This window comes from Poecilia mexicana, unplaced genomic scaffold, assembly GCF_051168715.1.
Source record: "Poecilia mexicana isolate PSO_F unplaced genomic scaffold, ASM5116871v1 scaffold_19, whole genome shotgun sequence".
Taxonomy (NCBI): Eukaryota; Metazoa; Chordata; class Actinopteri; order Cyprinodontiformes; family Poeciliidae; genus Poecilia; species Poecilia mexicana.
Window position 1 is genome coordinate 9762141 of NW_028263388.1, and position 14880 is coordinate 9777020.

Genomic DNA, 14880 nt, shown 5'->3' on the forward strand with positions numbered 1-14880 from the left:
GATTTTAATTTAGAATTAAAAATAACTCACCCTGAATTACCAAGATAGATATAATGTATAAAATAAAAGTGTGTCATTAATGAAGGGGAAAAAACTCAATCCAGACTTTAAGTAAATTTAGGGTCTGGTTCGCAGAGTATGAAGTTAATTGTTTTTTTCCCAATTATTCAATGAAAAAAAAAAAAAACCTACCCTGAGTTAAGTAAAATAAAATTGTAATCAAAACTTTTGGAATTGTAATGATTTCTTTTTTAAAAACAAAATGTTTTGTTTAAAAAACTTTTTTTTTAAATTAAATAACTCATTTTTGCCTTGTGAACTTAAAAAGTTATTTGCCAAACATAAACTTTTATTTGCACACATCAGAAATCTTTTCAGGTGAGAATCACAAGCAAAACTGAGTCACAAACAAAAAAAACTTAGAATAGCAAGAAAAGATTTCTGACATGCGCAAATGTTTGTTTTGCAAATAATTTTTCCACTTCATGGTACAAAAATGTGTGATTTTAATTTTTAAAAAAGTTTTTTAAGCTAAACTTTTAGTGTAAAAGTTTATATTTTTAATAGTGTAATTCTGTAAAGACAAAATATGTCTGGTGGTCTAGCTCTGATTTACATATCTCGCTAAATTGTGGGTTTGAATATGGCAATACTTTCTTATAACAAAATAGACCTGCAGAAAGAAATTACTAATAAAATATCTTACATATACATAGTTGTATGCTCTATATAGAGATTTTCCTTAGCTTCGATTGTATATCTCACAATTTTGTAAATTATCATTGCTTATTAAACTCTGAAAGCTGTGTGGCTTTGTTAATATTTTGTCCTAGAATGCGTTTAGATGTGCCCTTTTTTTTTTTTTTTTGAGCACCTGCCCCTTTAGTGGTCTCTGCACGGCCCTGCTTAACACCAAATTAATAAAAAGTAATACTAGAAAATTGCTTAAGAAATTTAAACAGGGCCTGCCAAAGAGTGCCTGGATCCAAGTCAGGGGTTGCTAAAAATTAGCAGCAGTGCTACCATTAGCTAACATGTACTCATTACTATGTGAAGAATTACAACCATGTTGACTAACATGAACTTATTCCATTCAGTGTGCTAAAATTAGTGTATAAGCTAAAATTAGCCAAAATGCTAATGTTAGCCTTAATTCTGCCAGTAGCATATGGGGTATCACTAGTGCGTTGTCTTACTTTGACTTGCTCCATTCAGTATACTAAACATAGTTAATCAATTAAAAAAAAAAAAAGCTAAAATTCTTGCCCTGCAAGGCAGCACACTAATGGGGGGCAGTGATATTACCATTATAAAATAACTTGCAATTCAGTATTGGCAAAGATCAATATAATTTTCACAGGTGGCAGAGCGTTGTTGTTAGCAGCTGCTGAAAGTAACTAAAAAAGCTACTTTTAATGTAACTTAGTTACTTTCCCAATCAAGTAATCAGTAATCTAACTAAGTTAAAGTTACTTTTTCAAAGTAACTACGCCATCTCTGTTATAGCCATTTCAGCCAAAATTAAATAAATAAATAAATGGGTGAAATAAATTGCTATCTTATGTCAGTGAAACTTCACTCGACATTTAAATGCAGCAGATTTAACTGTTTTCTTTTCACTTGTTAATATGAATCATATGAATATGATTTGACTTTGTTGAGAAATAAGAATTCGCTTCAGTTTATTCTGGAACCTTTTATTTTTCAAACACATCCATAGAGCTTGGCATTCAGATTTCTAACAGTCAGACTCAGAAAGGTTATCTGGACGTGAAAGCAGAAAGTTTCTTCAGCTACAATTGTAACATAAATATTAAATATATAGAAACTATAGTAACATATTTCTTAATATACAACTAAATCACCAATAAACACAAAATAGCATCACTTAAATATACATTTTTTCCCCTTGTGGTCCAAAACTAAACTTTAATGTTCCAACATGACCTCACTGACATTGAGAAACACAGGGGTTTTATCGTGTCAGTGCCTCTAAGGCCTCATGCTGGCTGACTGAAAACACATAAAAGGAGCCTATCTTTATATTTGACTTTTCTGAAAAAAATAAAAGTCATATCATTTTGATTGTTACCGATTGAGCTCTACCATGCCCTCTGCTGGTGCAAACCGCACACCGTTACCACTGTCGTCATGCAGAGACATCACGCCACACTGATTGTTTTACAAAAATATTGCAGTAAAGTCTGACTGATGATACAAAAGCTTCATACAAAATACATACAGGTGTTCACTCTTTTAAAAACGGCACAAAATACAGAGATCAAATATCCTCATTTGAGGAATGGAACATCAAAATTGCACAATTGTTGAAAGTATTTCACATAAACTTTGTTAGCATGCAAAGCTCCTGCATGTCATCGCTTATTTTGCTGCGGCCACGGCTTTTTCAACCGTGATCTTAGGCTTAATGAAGAAAGTTGACATTTAATCCTCGTCTGATTTGAGGTGGGATTGCGTTTGACTTTTTAAAAACAAAACAAACAAACCTGTATTTAGTGGATGAATCAGGAACTGACTGATCAGAGAGAGAGCAAACCTTATCATCAATATTTGTCATCAGTTTCAGAGTTAATTTCAGTCTGCAGCAGAAATCTTGAGTTGTGTAAGGAAGCAATAGGAGTTAAAGGTACAGTGTTTTGTAAACATAGACATCTAGTGGCACAAAGTGAAAACTACAGCCAACTGAGTAGATTGAAGTGAAAGATTCTAAGAGTTTAGTTCATTTCAGTTTAAAGTGAGAGGGCTGGTTGCTGTCACATAATTCACATCACATTTAGGCACAACGGGCAAAAAACTATGAATTTAAAGTTTTCGCAGCACCATTAGAGAACTACAATAGCAACATTTACCCACCAGATGGTAGCAAACACTACAATGCATCTGAAATGCTTGAGAACAAACCTATGGTTTTCTTTTCTTTAATAGAAACATAATCTCTGACTGTTTTTGTAATTACACCTGTCAAGTGGAAAGTTTCAAGCTCAGCATGGACATTTTTGACATTCGTTCACGAACAGAAGATCTTTGCGTGTCTGGAACTGAGTGTTTGTCAAATTCTGTAGATTTCAGAACGAGCAAGATTTACATTATTGATACTGCCACTGGAGCAAGCATTATCAGAAGAGATTGCTTCAAACACATACTGACCATGCATACCTCCCAAACAACCACCTGAAGAGGAACAGAGACCTGGAAGTGCGTGTATATGTTGGAATACTCAAAAATGACACCTAATATCAGTTTCATGCTGCAACTCAAAGATTAATTGTGTAAAAACCTGCAAAGAGCAGAAACTTGTACTGCATCCTCAAAGTTTCTTTAGTTTTTAGGAAGGAAGTCGTGACTGAAGGCATTAAGGTGGCTGTAAGGAAGTTATTCCTGCCACTGGAGGCGTCGTATATAAGCCGGCCCTCAGTTAGAGAGCTGAATGTGGACTCACTCTTCAGCTTTGTTTTACTAATGCACAAACGGGCTCTGAGGCTTTGGGCAGTGTTGGACTTTGGCAGGTTAATAACAAAGCAAGTTTTCAGAATTCTACCAAAATAACGTTGTGATGCACCAAGTTTAAGTATAAGAGGCCTGGGAAACCATTCTGATCTCAGTTCATTTACCTTTCAATGACGAAGAAAGACATTTTTGTAAGGTCAACAGTTTCACATAATCATTTCATTACTATTATTATTATTTTACCATTTTCACTCTCTTGTAACTGACATAAAATCAGATCTGACCCAGTCAGTTTATGCCATACATATAAAAAAATAAACTCATCAATAAAGTGTACAGTTTTTTTTCCCTCTACTATCTGACTTCTATTCTACTTGGATTGAGTAATGCTAATTTTTTTTAAATTATTTCTGGGGAGTAAGAAATTAAATGTTCTGAATCTTTTTTATTTTCAATTTATTAAATTTAATAAATCAATTATATTTGAAGTATTGTAATTTAAACACATAATATTAAAATATGTTAGTATTTAAAACATTTATTTGCTTATTTTGTTAGAGCTGCTCAATTAAAAATAATTATACCTCCCAGGAAAAGCAAGCTAAACCTTGTTTTTAACCCCAACCTTGTTGATAAAAAAACCCAAAAAAAACAAAGAAAAAAAGATCTCCAGGTGAGAAGATGTATTGTGAATTAATATCTTTCGCATTTCAGAGGAAGCAGATGGTAATTCAAGCTCTGTCAGCTTTCTGGTGAGATTTTTAAAAGCTGAAAGAGATGCTAAGAACCGGCACTTTTTGACACAAACTCAAGAATCACTATATTTGCAGCCAGTTCAGTTAATTTGCAGTAACAAAGTGGGTTCATAGAAGCCCTCTAAGGTCCATGTGATGAAAGAACTCCCTCAGAGTCCCTCTGCAGCCTAAACGACAACTCTTAGAAAATGTCTGCAGCCCTCTGTTTGTCTCATCTGTTCATCACGCCCAGCGACTTCCCAGAACCAGAAGCGAGTCAAGAAAGTAAAGCCACGGAGGGTAAACCCCCAGCTCTGGATGCTGAGCTGCTTCATTGCTCAACTCTTCTTGAATGAACAGAGCTGATCCGCTGCATCGCTTCGATCTTCCAGAGAACCTTTCTCCATGCGCTTCCATTTACACTTGGACCCAAGTTCAGATTGAGCACAAACCCGCCACAGTTGGCTTCTTCATCCTGGCGGTTCTTCAACTTTAACACCGTCTCAAAGATGCAGACTCAGTTTAGAAATCATAGTCCCATCCTGAGTTATCGTCGGGCGGAGGCTCGTCAGTGTCTTCTGGAAAACTGTCAAAGTTATTGGTGTCGATTGGAGAGGACACCTGGAAGCAAAAGTACAACTCAAGACCAGGAAAAAAAAACTCCCAAAAAACAGGCTCATTCGGAACATTAAGGTTACAATCCAAGTGGACTTTGATTTTCTCCTAACCTACCTTGGGTGTGATGGGTGGAGTTAGTGTTCCTTTCTTCAGTCCTTCCCAGTTGAATCCTTCGAACCACCTGAACACACAAACATTCAGTTCATTTCCAGACGATCGAAAGTAAACATTTAGCTCACTTTAGCTCTCTTACTTGTGCTTCTGGATGTCCTTCACTCCATTTTTCAGATTTCCTAGTCTCTCCGATGGACTATCCCTGCAGATACAAGTAAGACATGACTAAATAGTTGATTTGGAGTCAGAATTAGTGAATTGTGTTTTAGGAAACAGTCCATGCTACCTGCAGAGCTTCTTGATGAGGTTGGCGGCATTTTTGGTGATCTTCTTGGGGAACTCAATCATGTCAATGCCTCTCAGTATGATGTTGTACGTTTTCATGGGATCTGGACCTGAGAACGGAGGACTGCAGACGCAAACGGACATTGTCGGACTCCGAACTGGTCATTTCAGTTTTTTTTGTTGTTTTTTTTTATTTAAGGTGTGGGAATCCCTACCTGCCTGTCAGCAGCTCATACATCAGGATCCCCAGAGACCAGTAGTCAGCCGACACGTCGTGACCCTTGTTCAAAATGATCTCTGGAGCAACGTATTCCGGCGTCCCGCAGAACGTCCATGTTTTCTTACAGAATCCAATTTTCTTTGCAAAACCAAAATCCACCTGCAAAAGGACAGTGCTTTTTATTTTTCCTTCGTTGGACACATTCAAGGAGTTTATTCCTTGACAGTAGTTATGTGATTGGAATTTCTTGGAACACCAAAACTTTAGATTCACAGATTCGGTTCATTTGCCAAAAGCGGTTGGAGCTTTTTGAACATGAGTCACAAGTAGCCCGCGTGGATCCGGTGGACATACCAGCTTAGCATATCCTCGGCTGTCCAGGATCAGGTTCTCGGGTTTCAGGTCTCTGTAGATGATGCCTTTGGCATGCAAGTAAGCGAATGCTTCAACCACGCAGCCAGTGTAGAACCTAGTGGTGGAGTCATCAAACGAACCCCTGCAACCAACAGAGACGCAGAAAAAGATCAATGCATTTGGAATTTGGAGACATTTTCATACCAGTTAAATTCTTCATCTTACACATTCAAATGTTAATTTAAAATATGAACATAATTATAAGATTGCATAATACAGACCCAATATGTAAAGAATATGTTTTGTTCCGTTTATTCAAATACGTAACAAATTAGATTTGTAATCATTTTGTTACCTATTTGCGATTTGGAACTGATGAATTCACTTATTTGTGGATATTTTTTATTTTATTTGGAATGTTTCTCCAAATTAGGTGCTGAAATATTTGCATATTTGTTGATTTTTATATAGAATATATGATATTCAAAAGAAAATGGGAAGCAAAAATAACACATAATATAATATGTTATATACTATTGGGTAGTATTTGCAAAGCAGTCAACTCAGGGGTGCTAAAAATAAATAATAAATTATTTATTTATTTATTTGCTGCTGTTTGGTTATACTTCCTAGAGCAGAGATAAGATAGAATGTATTAGCGTCTGTGGTAGCGACAAGATGGCTTCTACTGTTCTTATTAATTCATGTTAAGGTATATTTGGTGTTTAAATCAATTCAACATGCACTTATAAGCATTTAGAGACATTCTCAAGTATTCATGGATTTTAGCTCTTTTCAAGCTGTTGTGGTCCCAATGAATATTGGGATCCACTGTAAACTTAACAAAAAAAAAAAAAGAAAGGATTTCAAATATACATTTTCACTATGAATCGTAATTTTATTTAAAAAATTACATAATTATTTTTCCCCAAATATGTCCTGTAATTCATAGAGTAATTGTAAATAAGCTAAACTAATCTAATACAGATATTAATACTAAAAAACAATCTAATACACTCTCAAATAATAATTATACATTATGTAATATTACAAGAGCGTCAGAGAACATATTCTTGACATGAATAGGTGAATGATGTTATAGTAAAGAAGTAATAAATAATTTACTTTAATTAGCGAGCAATAATTGTGATGACAGCAAAGTTAAAGAAATCTTTAGTCGGTCAGGTATCATCCTGGTGACAGGTATCATACCTGTCTCTCAGTATGGTCCACAGCTCTCCACCCAGACACGCCTCCAGCAACATGTATAAATATTTACTGTCTTTAAACGTCCGATACAACCTGAACACCAAGAGTAGAGTCACAGAGGGAACCCGACATGTCTGCAACTTTACTTACATCAGGACAAATTAAAGACTAGTATGCTATACTGGCACCTTTATCTATTTTTTTATTTTATTTTTTTTTACATTTATTATTTTATGAGACATAAAAACGCACAGTTCTCTGACCTGACAATGAAGTCCGAGTGTGCCTCGGTCATGATGTGTTTCTCTGCACGGATGTGCTCCTGCTGCCTCGTGTCCACGATGTGACGCTTCTTCAGGATCTTCATGGCGAACGTTTTCGCCTCCTCGTTCTTCAGCTGCACCTAAACAAAGACAGGATACACAGCAGGGAAAGAAAGATCGATTACTACACAACATTTGCACTGTGACGTCACAGCACAACTCCCAACCTGCAGAGAGAGCTCGTATGCGTTTTATTTATCGCTTTGTGCAATGTCCAAAAATGACCAGCTGAACACCTATTTGCTTTGCCTGCATGTGGTTCTTTTCTGATTTCTGCTTCTGGTTGAATGTGCCCTGCTTTCTTTAAGCTATCCTTTTCGATTATACAGTCGCTTATTTTAGAAACTTTTTAAGCGTTCTGAAGTTAAAAACTCAGGAAATGTGCTTGAGGGGTGTCAGGGTCTACTGAGGAGTGTTCATGCTGTAAACACCGCGCTGTGCTTCTTGTAGGTCATGACACAATCTATTCCTATTCCTGGACGGATTCTCCACTTCGGGACACCTGAGCTCCAACCCCAACCCGTGACGCCCCTATCATGCTAGCACCAGCGGAAAAACACTGGGAACTGGAGCCGGGTTTCCACTCAGAGGTTCCCAGCAAAGACAAATCCAACTATGTGCTTTACTTTGGTTTTACTGACATGTTGGAAACTTCTTCTTTTTTTTATTAGACAAAGTGGTGTTTTGACTAGATGTATAAAAAGTATTTTATTATTGTTGTTTATATCTAAAAATATATATATATATTGTGATGACAGAGAAGAGCTCAAAACAGAAACATTTCTAGAAGATTTAAGTCCATGTTGATGTAAAGGGAGTAAGGGGACCTGCAGAGTCAGATTTTCAGTTACGATGATGTCATTAGCAATCCATTTGGGTCAGACAGGGAGTCTGGAGGTCAGAGTTCACCTTCTTACACTCTGAATGACTAAAAATACTTGAGGAGGACCCCCCCAACCGCCAAGCCTGGAATCTAATCTGTTTTTGGGCAAACCCGCAGCAGGGCTTTCCCTTTAACCAACAGTCACCTCCAGCCCCGCCTCCTGTCCTAGAGAAACCTAACTCCTTGAGCCGCAGTGCGTCAAATGCCTCATCCCTCCATCCTCTCCGCTTCCCTCAACCCAACCCAGAACATCCCTGAGCCTGTTTAGGTCCAGGATTGCAGGTGTATGACCCCCTCAGCCACATTTGGACTGGTTTCCAGTTACAGATGCTGACACTTTGCTATCACACAGTGACAATGAAACAGTTTAAAATGACTCAACAAATAATTAAATGGTCCGGAACTGGTATCAAAGTTTACACTGGTTCCTTGTCTGAAACTTGTTCATCGCTGTTCAGAAACTGGTGTGGAACAGATAGTTTCTGGTTCATTGTTCTGTTAGAACACTGACCTCCGAACTGGCCAGGATGTACAATGGCCAATGGAGCAATGGATGGATGTCGACCTCTCAACACATTTGTTTAAGACCATAAACACCTCTGAGCTCCCGAGAATCACTGGCATTAAGTAGGAGAACACGTACAGATCAAGACGTACCAGCTCAACTCTTCCAAAGCCTCCAACTCCCAGAGTATCAATGATGTTGAAGTCATTGAGCTTTAGGCTGGAGAAGAAGGCGTTCTCGGCTTCGTACCTGAAAAGGTAAACACACGATCATGTGGTGGGAATGTCTTTAAAAAAAAAAAGACAAAGAAAAAGGCTAATTGCAATGGAGAATACAAGTGGCTAAAAACCTTTCCAGTTAATCAAATACCCTGCTATCCTACCTGCAGCATTTTACCACGTGGAAAAATGGAAACTTCTTGGAAGTCTGGATGGAGAAGGAAGTGATGGGGAAGGAGTGAGAGGGGGTAGAAGGAAGACTGGGGAGACGTTCCCGCTGCCGCCTCACTGGGACGGGAAGCAACTCTCTCATCTCCGAAACAATTTTGAATAAGGTCGGAATAAGGAAAAAACTATTTCTTCCTGAACCTAGAGGCTGAATCCGCCTTTAATCGGTCGATGAATATTTATGAATGGAACTCAATGCACTGATGTTTCAGTCGTTATTCTACGAAAGAAAAAAAAAGTTCTCATGTAAAAACGCTAAGACAGAGAACCGGAGCAAAATCTGGAACCTCACGAGAACGTTCGGCAGAGCGTCTGCAACAGAGCCGTCTCAAACGATGAGCTCCACGTCCAGTTTACATGGTGCGGGTAGTGCCGATGGCAGCAGTGGATCAGCAGGGTTCTGCTGTGGAGGTACCGGCGCAGCGGTGAGGTTGCCGGGTCCTCCAGAGGTTTGTGCATCAAGATAGAGAAAGCGGCTGGTCCTGAAGTGAAGGAACTGCTGTCAGAATCCAGGAGAGACTGAGAACAGCATCACCTCCAAGAAAATCACTTTTTTTGTTTCTCTGACTGATACGAAGAGAACAAGAAGGTCTGAAGCGGAGCAGTTAAACCGAGGACGCTTTAAGGACTGTAACCCAAACTGAGGAAAGACTCTAAGAGGTTTTGGTCAAAATGAGCCTCAGGTCTGCAGCGGCTGAATCCTCCAGGCTGGAACAGCTACTGACACGGCGACCTGAGTGGTGGGAGTTGCTGCTGCTAACGGGTATTTTTAGGAGGTGGAAACATTGCTCAGAGGTTCACCCGCTAAAGGAAGGTCAGTCATTGAGGAGGCTGGCTGAGTGACAGGAGGCTGCAGCACAGACTGTCCCAACCTGAAAACTAGAGGACACCCAGGTTTCTTCTTCTGGGATTATCAGAGGCCCTCACAGTTTGCTGTGCGTTTCCATATCCATGGATCAGCTGTGGAGTCGTGTTTGTTCCTGCCTTCAGTGTGAACGAGGCTCTTTTATGTTTGCATGCACCACAGGTGTTATACACCTGACATAACTTAGGGCTGTTAATCCTCCGGACTCCGACTTTAACCAGGCCAATAACTGTAAGCGTTGTGTTCCAGCATCGCCATGTCTTCCCAGAATAACTCGCTACGAGCTGACAAACAACAAAAAATATTTTGTCACAATGGCAGCTCTAATCCCTTTGCACGTGAGGGTCAAAAAGGGTTTAAGCCAAAGCTCTATATCTGAATCGAACCAAGCCACAAAATCAGGTCACCTGGTTCTCAACAGATCATATAATCTGGCCACAAACAATCAACAGCACATGATTTGTTCAGAATAAAATAAAAAGAAGATTCTTTACATTTTCTGTCGAGTTGACATCCCAGCACATTTCTTGGATTAGAGAGTGCATTACTTTGTCAGCATTTTAACTGTTGAAATGTATGACAGGACAATCAGAGAAAGACTTAACAACTAAAACTTGTATGAAATTGTTGAGTAAGATAACTTTCCTTGCTGTACTTGAATGAAGCGCGAGACTCAAGGTGCACCGTCCTTTGGACAGATGAGATCAAAGTAGAGAGGTTTGGCCACAATGCATAGAACCATATTTATAGAAAACCCTAGATAGTGCTGGTTGAGGTGTAATGAATGGGCTTTTTTCTACCTTTTCCTATCGTTGAATTGACCAAGAACCACAACCAAACAATTCTAGAGTCAAATGTGAGGCTGTCTGTCTGAAACGTGAACCTTGCCCACACTTGGACGTCAACTGGACGACGATCCCAAATACAGCAACTACGGCAGAATAGCCAAACAAAAACAGAATCAACATATTGCAATGATCTGGTCTAGGGTTTCTCAGTTCCAGACTTCGGGGGACTACAGCCCTTTATATGTTAGACGTGTCTCTGTTTTAGAACACCTGATTAAAATGACAGCATGCCCTTCTCTGCATGCCATCAAGTGGTGCAGAAGCCTGTTAACCACCCACTTATTAAAGCCAGGTGTGTGGCAAAAGGGAAGCACCTAAAACATGAGGCCTCACATTGAGAACCACGGGGTCTAGTCAATGTCCAAACCCGAAACTAATGTAAACAGCGTGCTGGGACCTCTTGGAAGTTTTACAGAAGAATGAAAGAGACCAATAGAATCATCACGTATCTTTTGGGAACAATGTTTCCCATGTTTTCACGTCTGAACTGAAGCCTCTTTAGTTGTACATGCAGGACCAGATCACTTCCTGCAAGCACTGGATTCGGGTTTCTGCAGAAACAGTAGCTGCTGTTGGCAAACACTTGAATGGTCTAAAATTAGTTGGTGGTGGTAAGAAAGGGATTTGGACTTCACAGCACATGAAGGACACACAAGGATAAATCAAACAGAGTAAAACAAGCGGCTTCAAAAAGCTTAAACAAAGGGGAGCGATTTAATATCAAAATACAGCACCAGGAGATTTAGCGTTGTTTCTGTAGTTTTATCCTTTTCATGTTCTTATCAAGCTCCATGTGAAATTGTTTGCAGTAATCCTAAAAAAAAAAAAAAAAAAAAGAACAACTCTCACATAAATTGGGCATATTTGCATATTGAACGCTTTTTCCCTGCAGTTAGTAGATATTCTAACTGCAGAACAAATCCCACCAAAGACGAACACAAACTCTCCCTTCATGTCTGTGGGTCTTTCCGTCGGCTCGGATCAACAGAAGTAACCCAAACCAAATTCAGATCACTGTATGGAAGAGAGTTCGGAAGGGCAAACGCACACTCAGGTTGCAACCTCTCTGTTTTCTGTTTACCGTTGCCACGGCGACAGCCGTGCGCAACAGTCGAACAGTCCAGGTTTGCGAGTGTGTGCCTTATTAAATCTATACCATAAGAGGAAACACGAGAGCGTCCAGCTGCACAGAGTTACATGACTGGGAGTCAGTTGACTCCTGACCGTCACTGTAGAATCTGCTTGTTTACAGCAGCAGCTGAACCCTGATTGGACGAGTGTCCCCGGTCCACAAACGCCTCCGATAGCGGTTCTTCCTCCACCTGGTAGAAGTCAGACTGAATTATATTCCAGCTGCTGTACAGATTCATTGACATGAAGGCTTTCTAAATATTTAGCTTTACCTGAAAAAAAAAAAGCCTAAGCAGACGCTTTCTAATTCAAAACAAGCATGAAGAACAGTTTTATTTTTTAAAAATGGGGTCAAGGTAGGTATTAACAGGTATGTCTGGATATGTTAATTGATTCGGATGTTGGTCAGAACTCTAACACCATTTTTTTTTTTTTTATATTGTTCAGTAGTAAACACGCCAATACAATAATCAAGCCTACTGAATACAAAAGCATCCACCTGTTATGGATCTATTTCTTAACCTCGATAGTCGAGCTGTTTTTTATTGTTTTCTATTCTGTTTTTCAGCTAGCAGTGACACCCACATAACGGTCGACCCTTGACAGACAGCAGCTCGAGGGTTTGATGTAATGGTGGCAGACAGTCTGTGGGATTAAGTGGTTAATTAATTTAAGGTGAAAAAAGATGAGAATTGTTGTTGATTTGCCCACCAGATCTGGGTTGTTTATTAATAACAGTATTGGAGGTGTGTTTTCGATGCAGGTTGTGTTGGATTCAATGCTAATTTTATGTGTATCGCTGTGTAACAAGCCCCCTGGCTTGGTTTGCCCCCTGTAGTTTCTCAATGCCCACTTCACTTATGAAAGTTCACGAGTGCCCCGATTAGGGATTAACGTACAGCTGGAGACAGTTTAACGAGGGGATCATCTTCACACCAACACAACAGAGTTGTTTAGGGAGAGATCTGGTGCAGTGATGAAACTAAATAAAATGTGATGCTTCATCAAGAGTTTTTTGGGTTTTTTTTAGAAAGCAGAGTGAAAACTTCCTGATAACGCTGTAGACCCGTCACTGTCTGACGGACATACTTGGCTTTGGCTTCAGCGTCCTCGTAGACTTTATTTGAAACGTCGTCCAGTCCACCAATCAGGTGCTTGAATGAGCTGAAGAGAGAAAGAGAAAAAAATATATTAATTTCAATAATCTGAGAACCACCATGATGTTCGGTCCATTTCAGAGACATGCTTGCAGGACAGAGCCCCGGTAAAGCTGAAGTCAGTGAGGTTAGATTAGTGTTGCTCTTAAAGGACTAACTCTGCCTTGAACCACACAACATTCCTGAGAGGACCTCAGCAGTGGAAAAGGAAATTCAATGTGTAAGACTGAGTTTTAACAGCTGTTGAAGATTTATAACTCCCTCTGCAAGGACTCAGATTGGTTTTAGGTAGCAGTGAGGAGCCACTGGAGAAATGTGAGGAGGACCACAAGCTCCAGAACAATCCAGACAGGTTTTATTACTTATTTGTAGTAGTTAGTACATGTCGTTTGCCCTGAAAGCCAGCAGAGGGCAGTATCGACTTAAGAAAGATGCACCAGATCCACTGTTAAAATGCAATGTTTGGAAAATGGTCAGCTTTAAAGGGGGATCTTGAAAAGACTAATCTGAACCCGGGGCAGACGGACTTTGTGTCCAGGTCTGTTTGGTTCTGAAACTACGGAGAACACTCACTCTCTGTCGATAACCAGGCAGGTGACAGGCTCAACAGCGATCACGTTGGCTGTTCTCACATCTTCCCTGTAAACACACGCACACACACGCACACACACACACACACACACACACACACACACACATATATTTACAGCATTATTGGGGATTAAACCACCAGCCTAGCAGATAACTGTATTCAGAGCACTGGAGAGTCTGTGACTACTCATAAAGTTCTCGCTTTAAGTAGACGGTCTGAGATCAATTCAAATATGTTCAAAAATTTTTCAAAAATCACAATTTTCAAAATATTCTGTCACGACAAACCTTTTCATCGACTTCAAACGTCTTTGTTTTCAAACTTATGCAAACTTCGAAAACAAAAATGGAGCAAAAGTGGAAAAGGCGTATGTAAAAGAAATTCTGAAAACTGTGCAGCGCCTCGTGCACATGGACATGAAGCCAGGGAGCGAGCTGTCCATCAAACTCTTAAGAAGAAGTTGCGTCCAATGGGCTGACGGACAGACACGGAGGTGTTTGAACGGTTCATTGTAGGGAAGGATGCTTGGATGACTTGATGGAGCTGAAAGGTGGAGTGACATTGGTTGTCTAGGGCAACATGGTCTTACCCCTGCAGCGCTCGCTCTCCAAACCAGTCCCCTCTTCCAAGCTCCCTCAGATGAATGGCCTCCTGATTGGCTGAATCCCCCTTAGTCACATTCACCTACCAGGAAGAGTGACTAATCAGCAGGTTTTCTTAACATAAATGATGATGTCACAGTCATTTAATAAGAGGAGAGCGGCCGAACCTTCCCCTTGCTGATGATGAAGAAGGTGTCTCCTCGTGCTCCCTGTCGGATGATGTACTCTCCGTCGTCATAGTGAGTCTGGACACAGAGTAAGCTGTCTGATTGGACGATTCCCAGCAGACGAAGGAGAGACGGTGAGTAAGATGACGGACTCACCTCCTCCATGACGTCCGCCAGCTTACTGAGGGTTTCCTCTGGAAGACCCTGGAAGGTTGGAACGCTGCGCAGAGAGAAATCCATTCTTAATTGATCTTAAATCGCAAATTCTGCATTTGAAGTGTTTGCGTTGCTTCAGTTGGTGTTTGTGGTTTCTGAATGCTCACTGAAAAATGTTACATATTAAAGACATTTTCTAAAGG

At 39.8% G+C, this 14880-nt stretch overlaps 1 protein-coding gene across 2 annotated transcripts in view; it reads right to left on the reverse strand.

Moving 5' to 3' along the window:
• Positions 1–1681: 1681 nt before the first annotated feature.
• LOC106906174 (cGMP-dependent protein kinase 1-like) overlaps positions 1682–14880 on the reverse strand; it is a 45719-nt gene continuing 32520 nt past the window's right edge. Inside the window, exons 5-18 of one of the 2 annotated variants that reach the window (XM_014971325.2) lie at positions 14678–14741; positions 14522–14599; positions 14342–14436; positions 13734–13799; positions 13093–13167; positions 8866–8962; positions 7266–7405; positions 7006–7095; positions 5794–5935; positions 5435–5598; positions 5221–5343; positions 5074–5136; positions 4935–5001; positions 1682–4823 (exon numbers count right to left, since the gene is read on the reverse strand). In XM_014971325.2, the coding sequence (XP_014826811.2) occupies positions 4725–4823; positions 4935–5001; positions 5074–5136; positions 5221–5343; positions 5435–5598; positions 5794–5935; positions 7006–7095; positions 7266–7405; positions 8866–8962; positions 13093–13167; positions 13734–13799; positions 14342–14436; positions 14522–14599; positions 14678–14741 (1363 nt within the window). In that variant the 3' untranslated portion in view covers positions 1682–4724. Of the gene's footprint in view, positions 4824–4934; positions 5002–5073; positions 5137–5220; positions 5344–5434; positions 5599–5793; positions 5936–7005; positions 7096–7265; positions 7406–8865; positions 8963–9095; positions 9904–13092; positions 13168–13733; positions 13800–14341; positions 14437–14521; positions 14600–14677; positions 14742–14880 lie in introns of those variants that run through there. The other variant, XM_014971326.2, reaches the window with a different exon arrangement.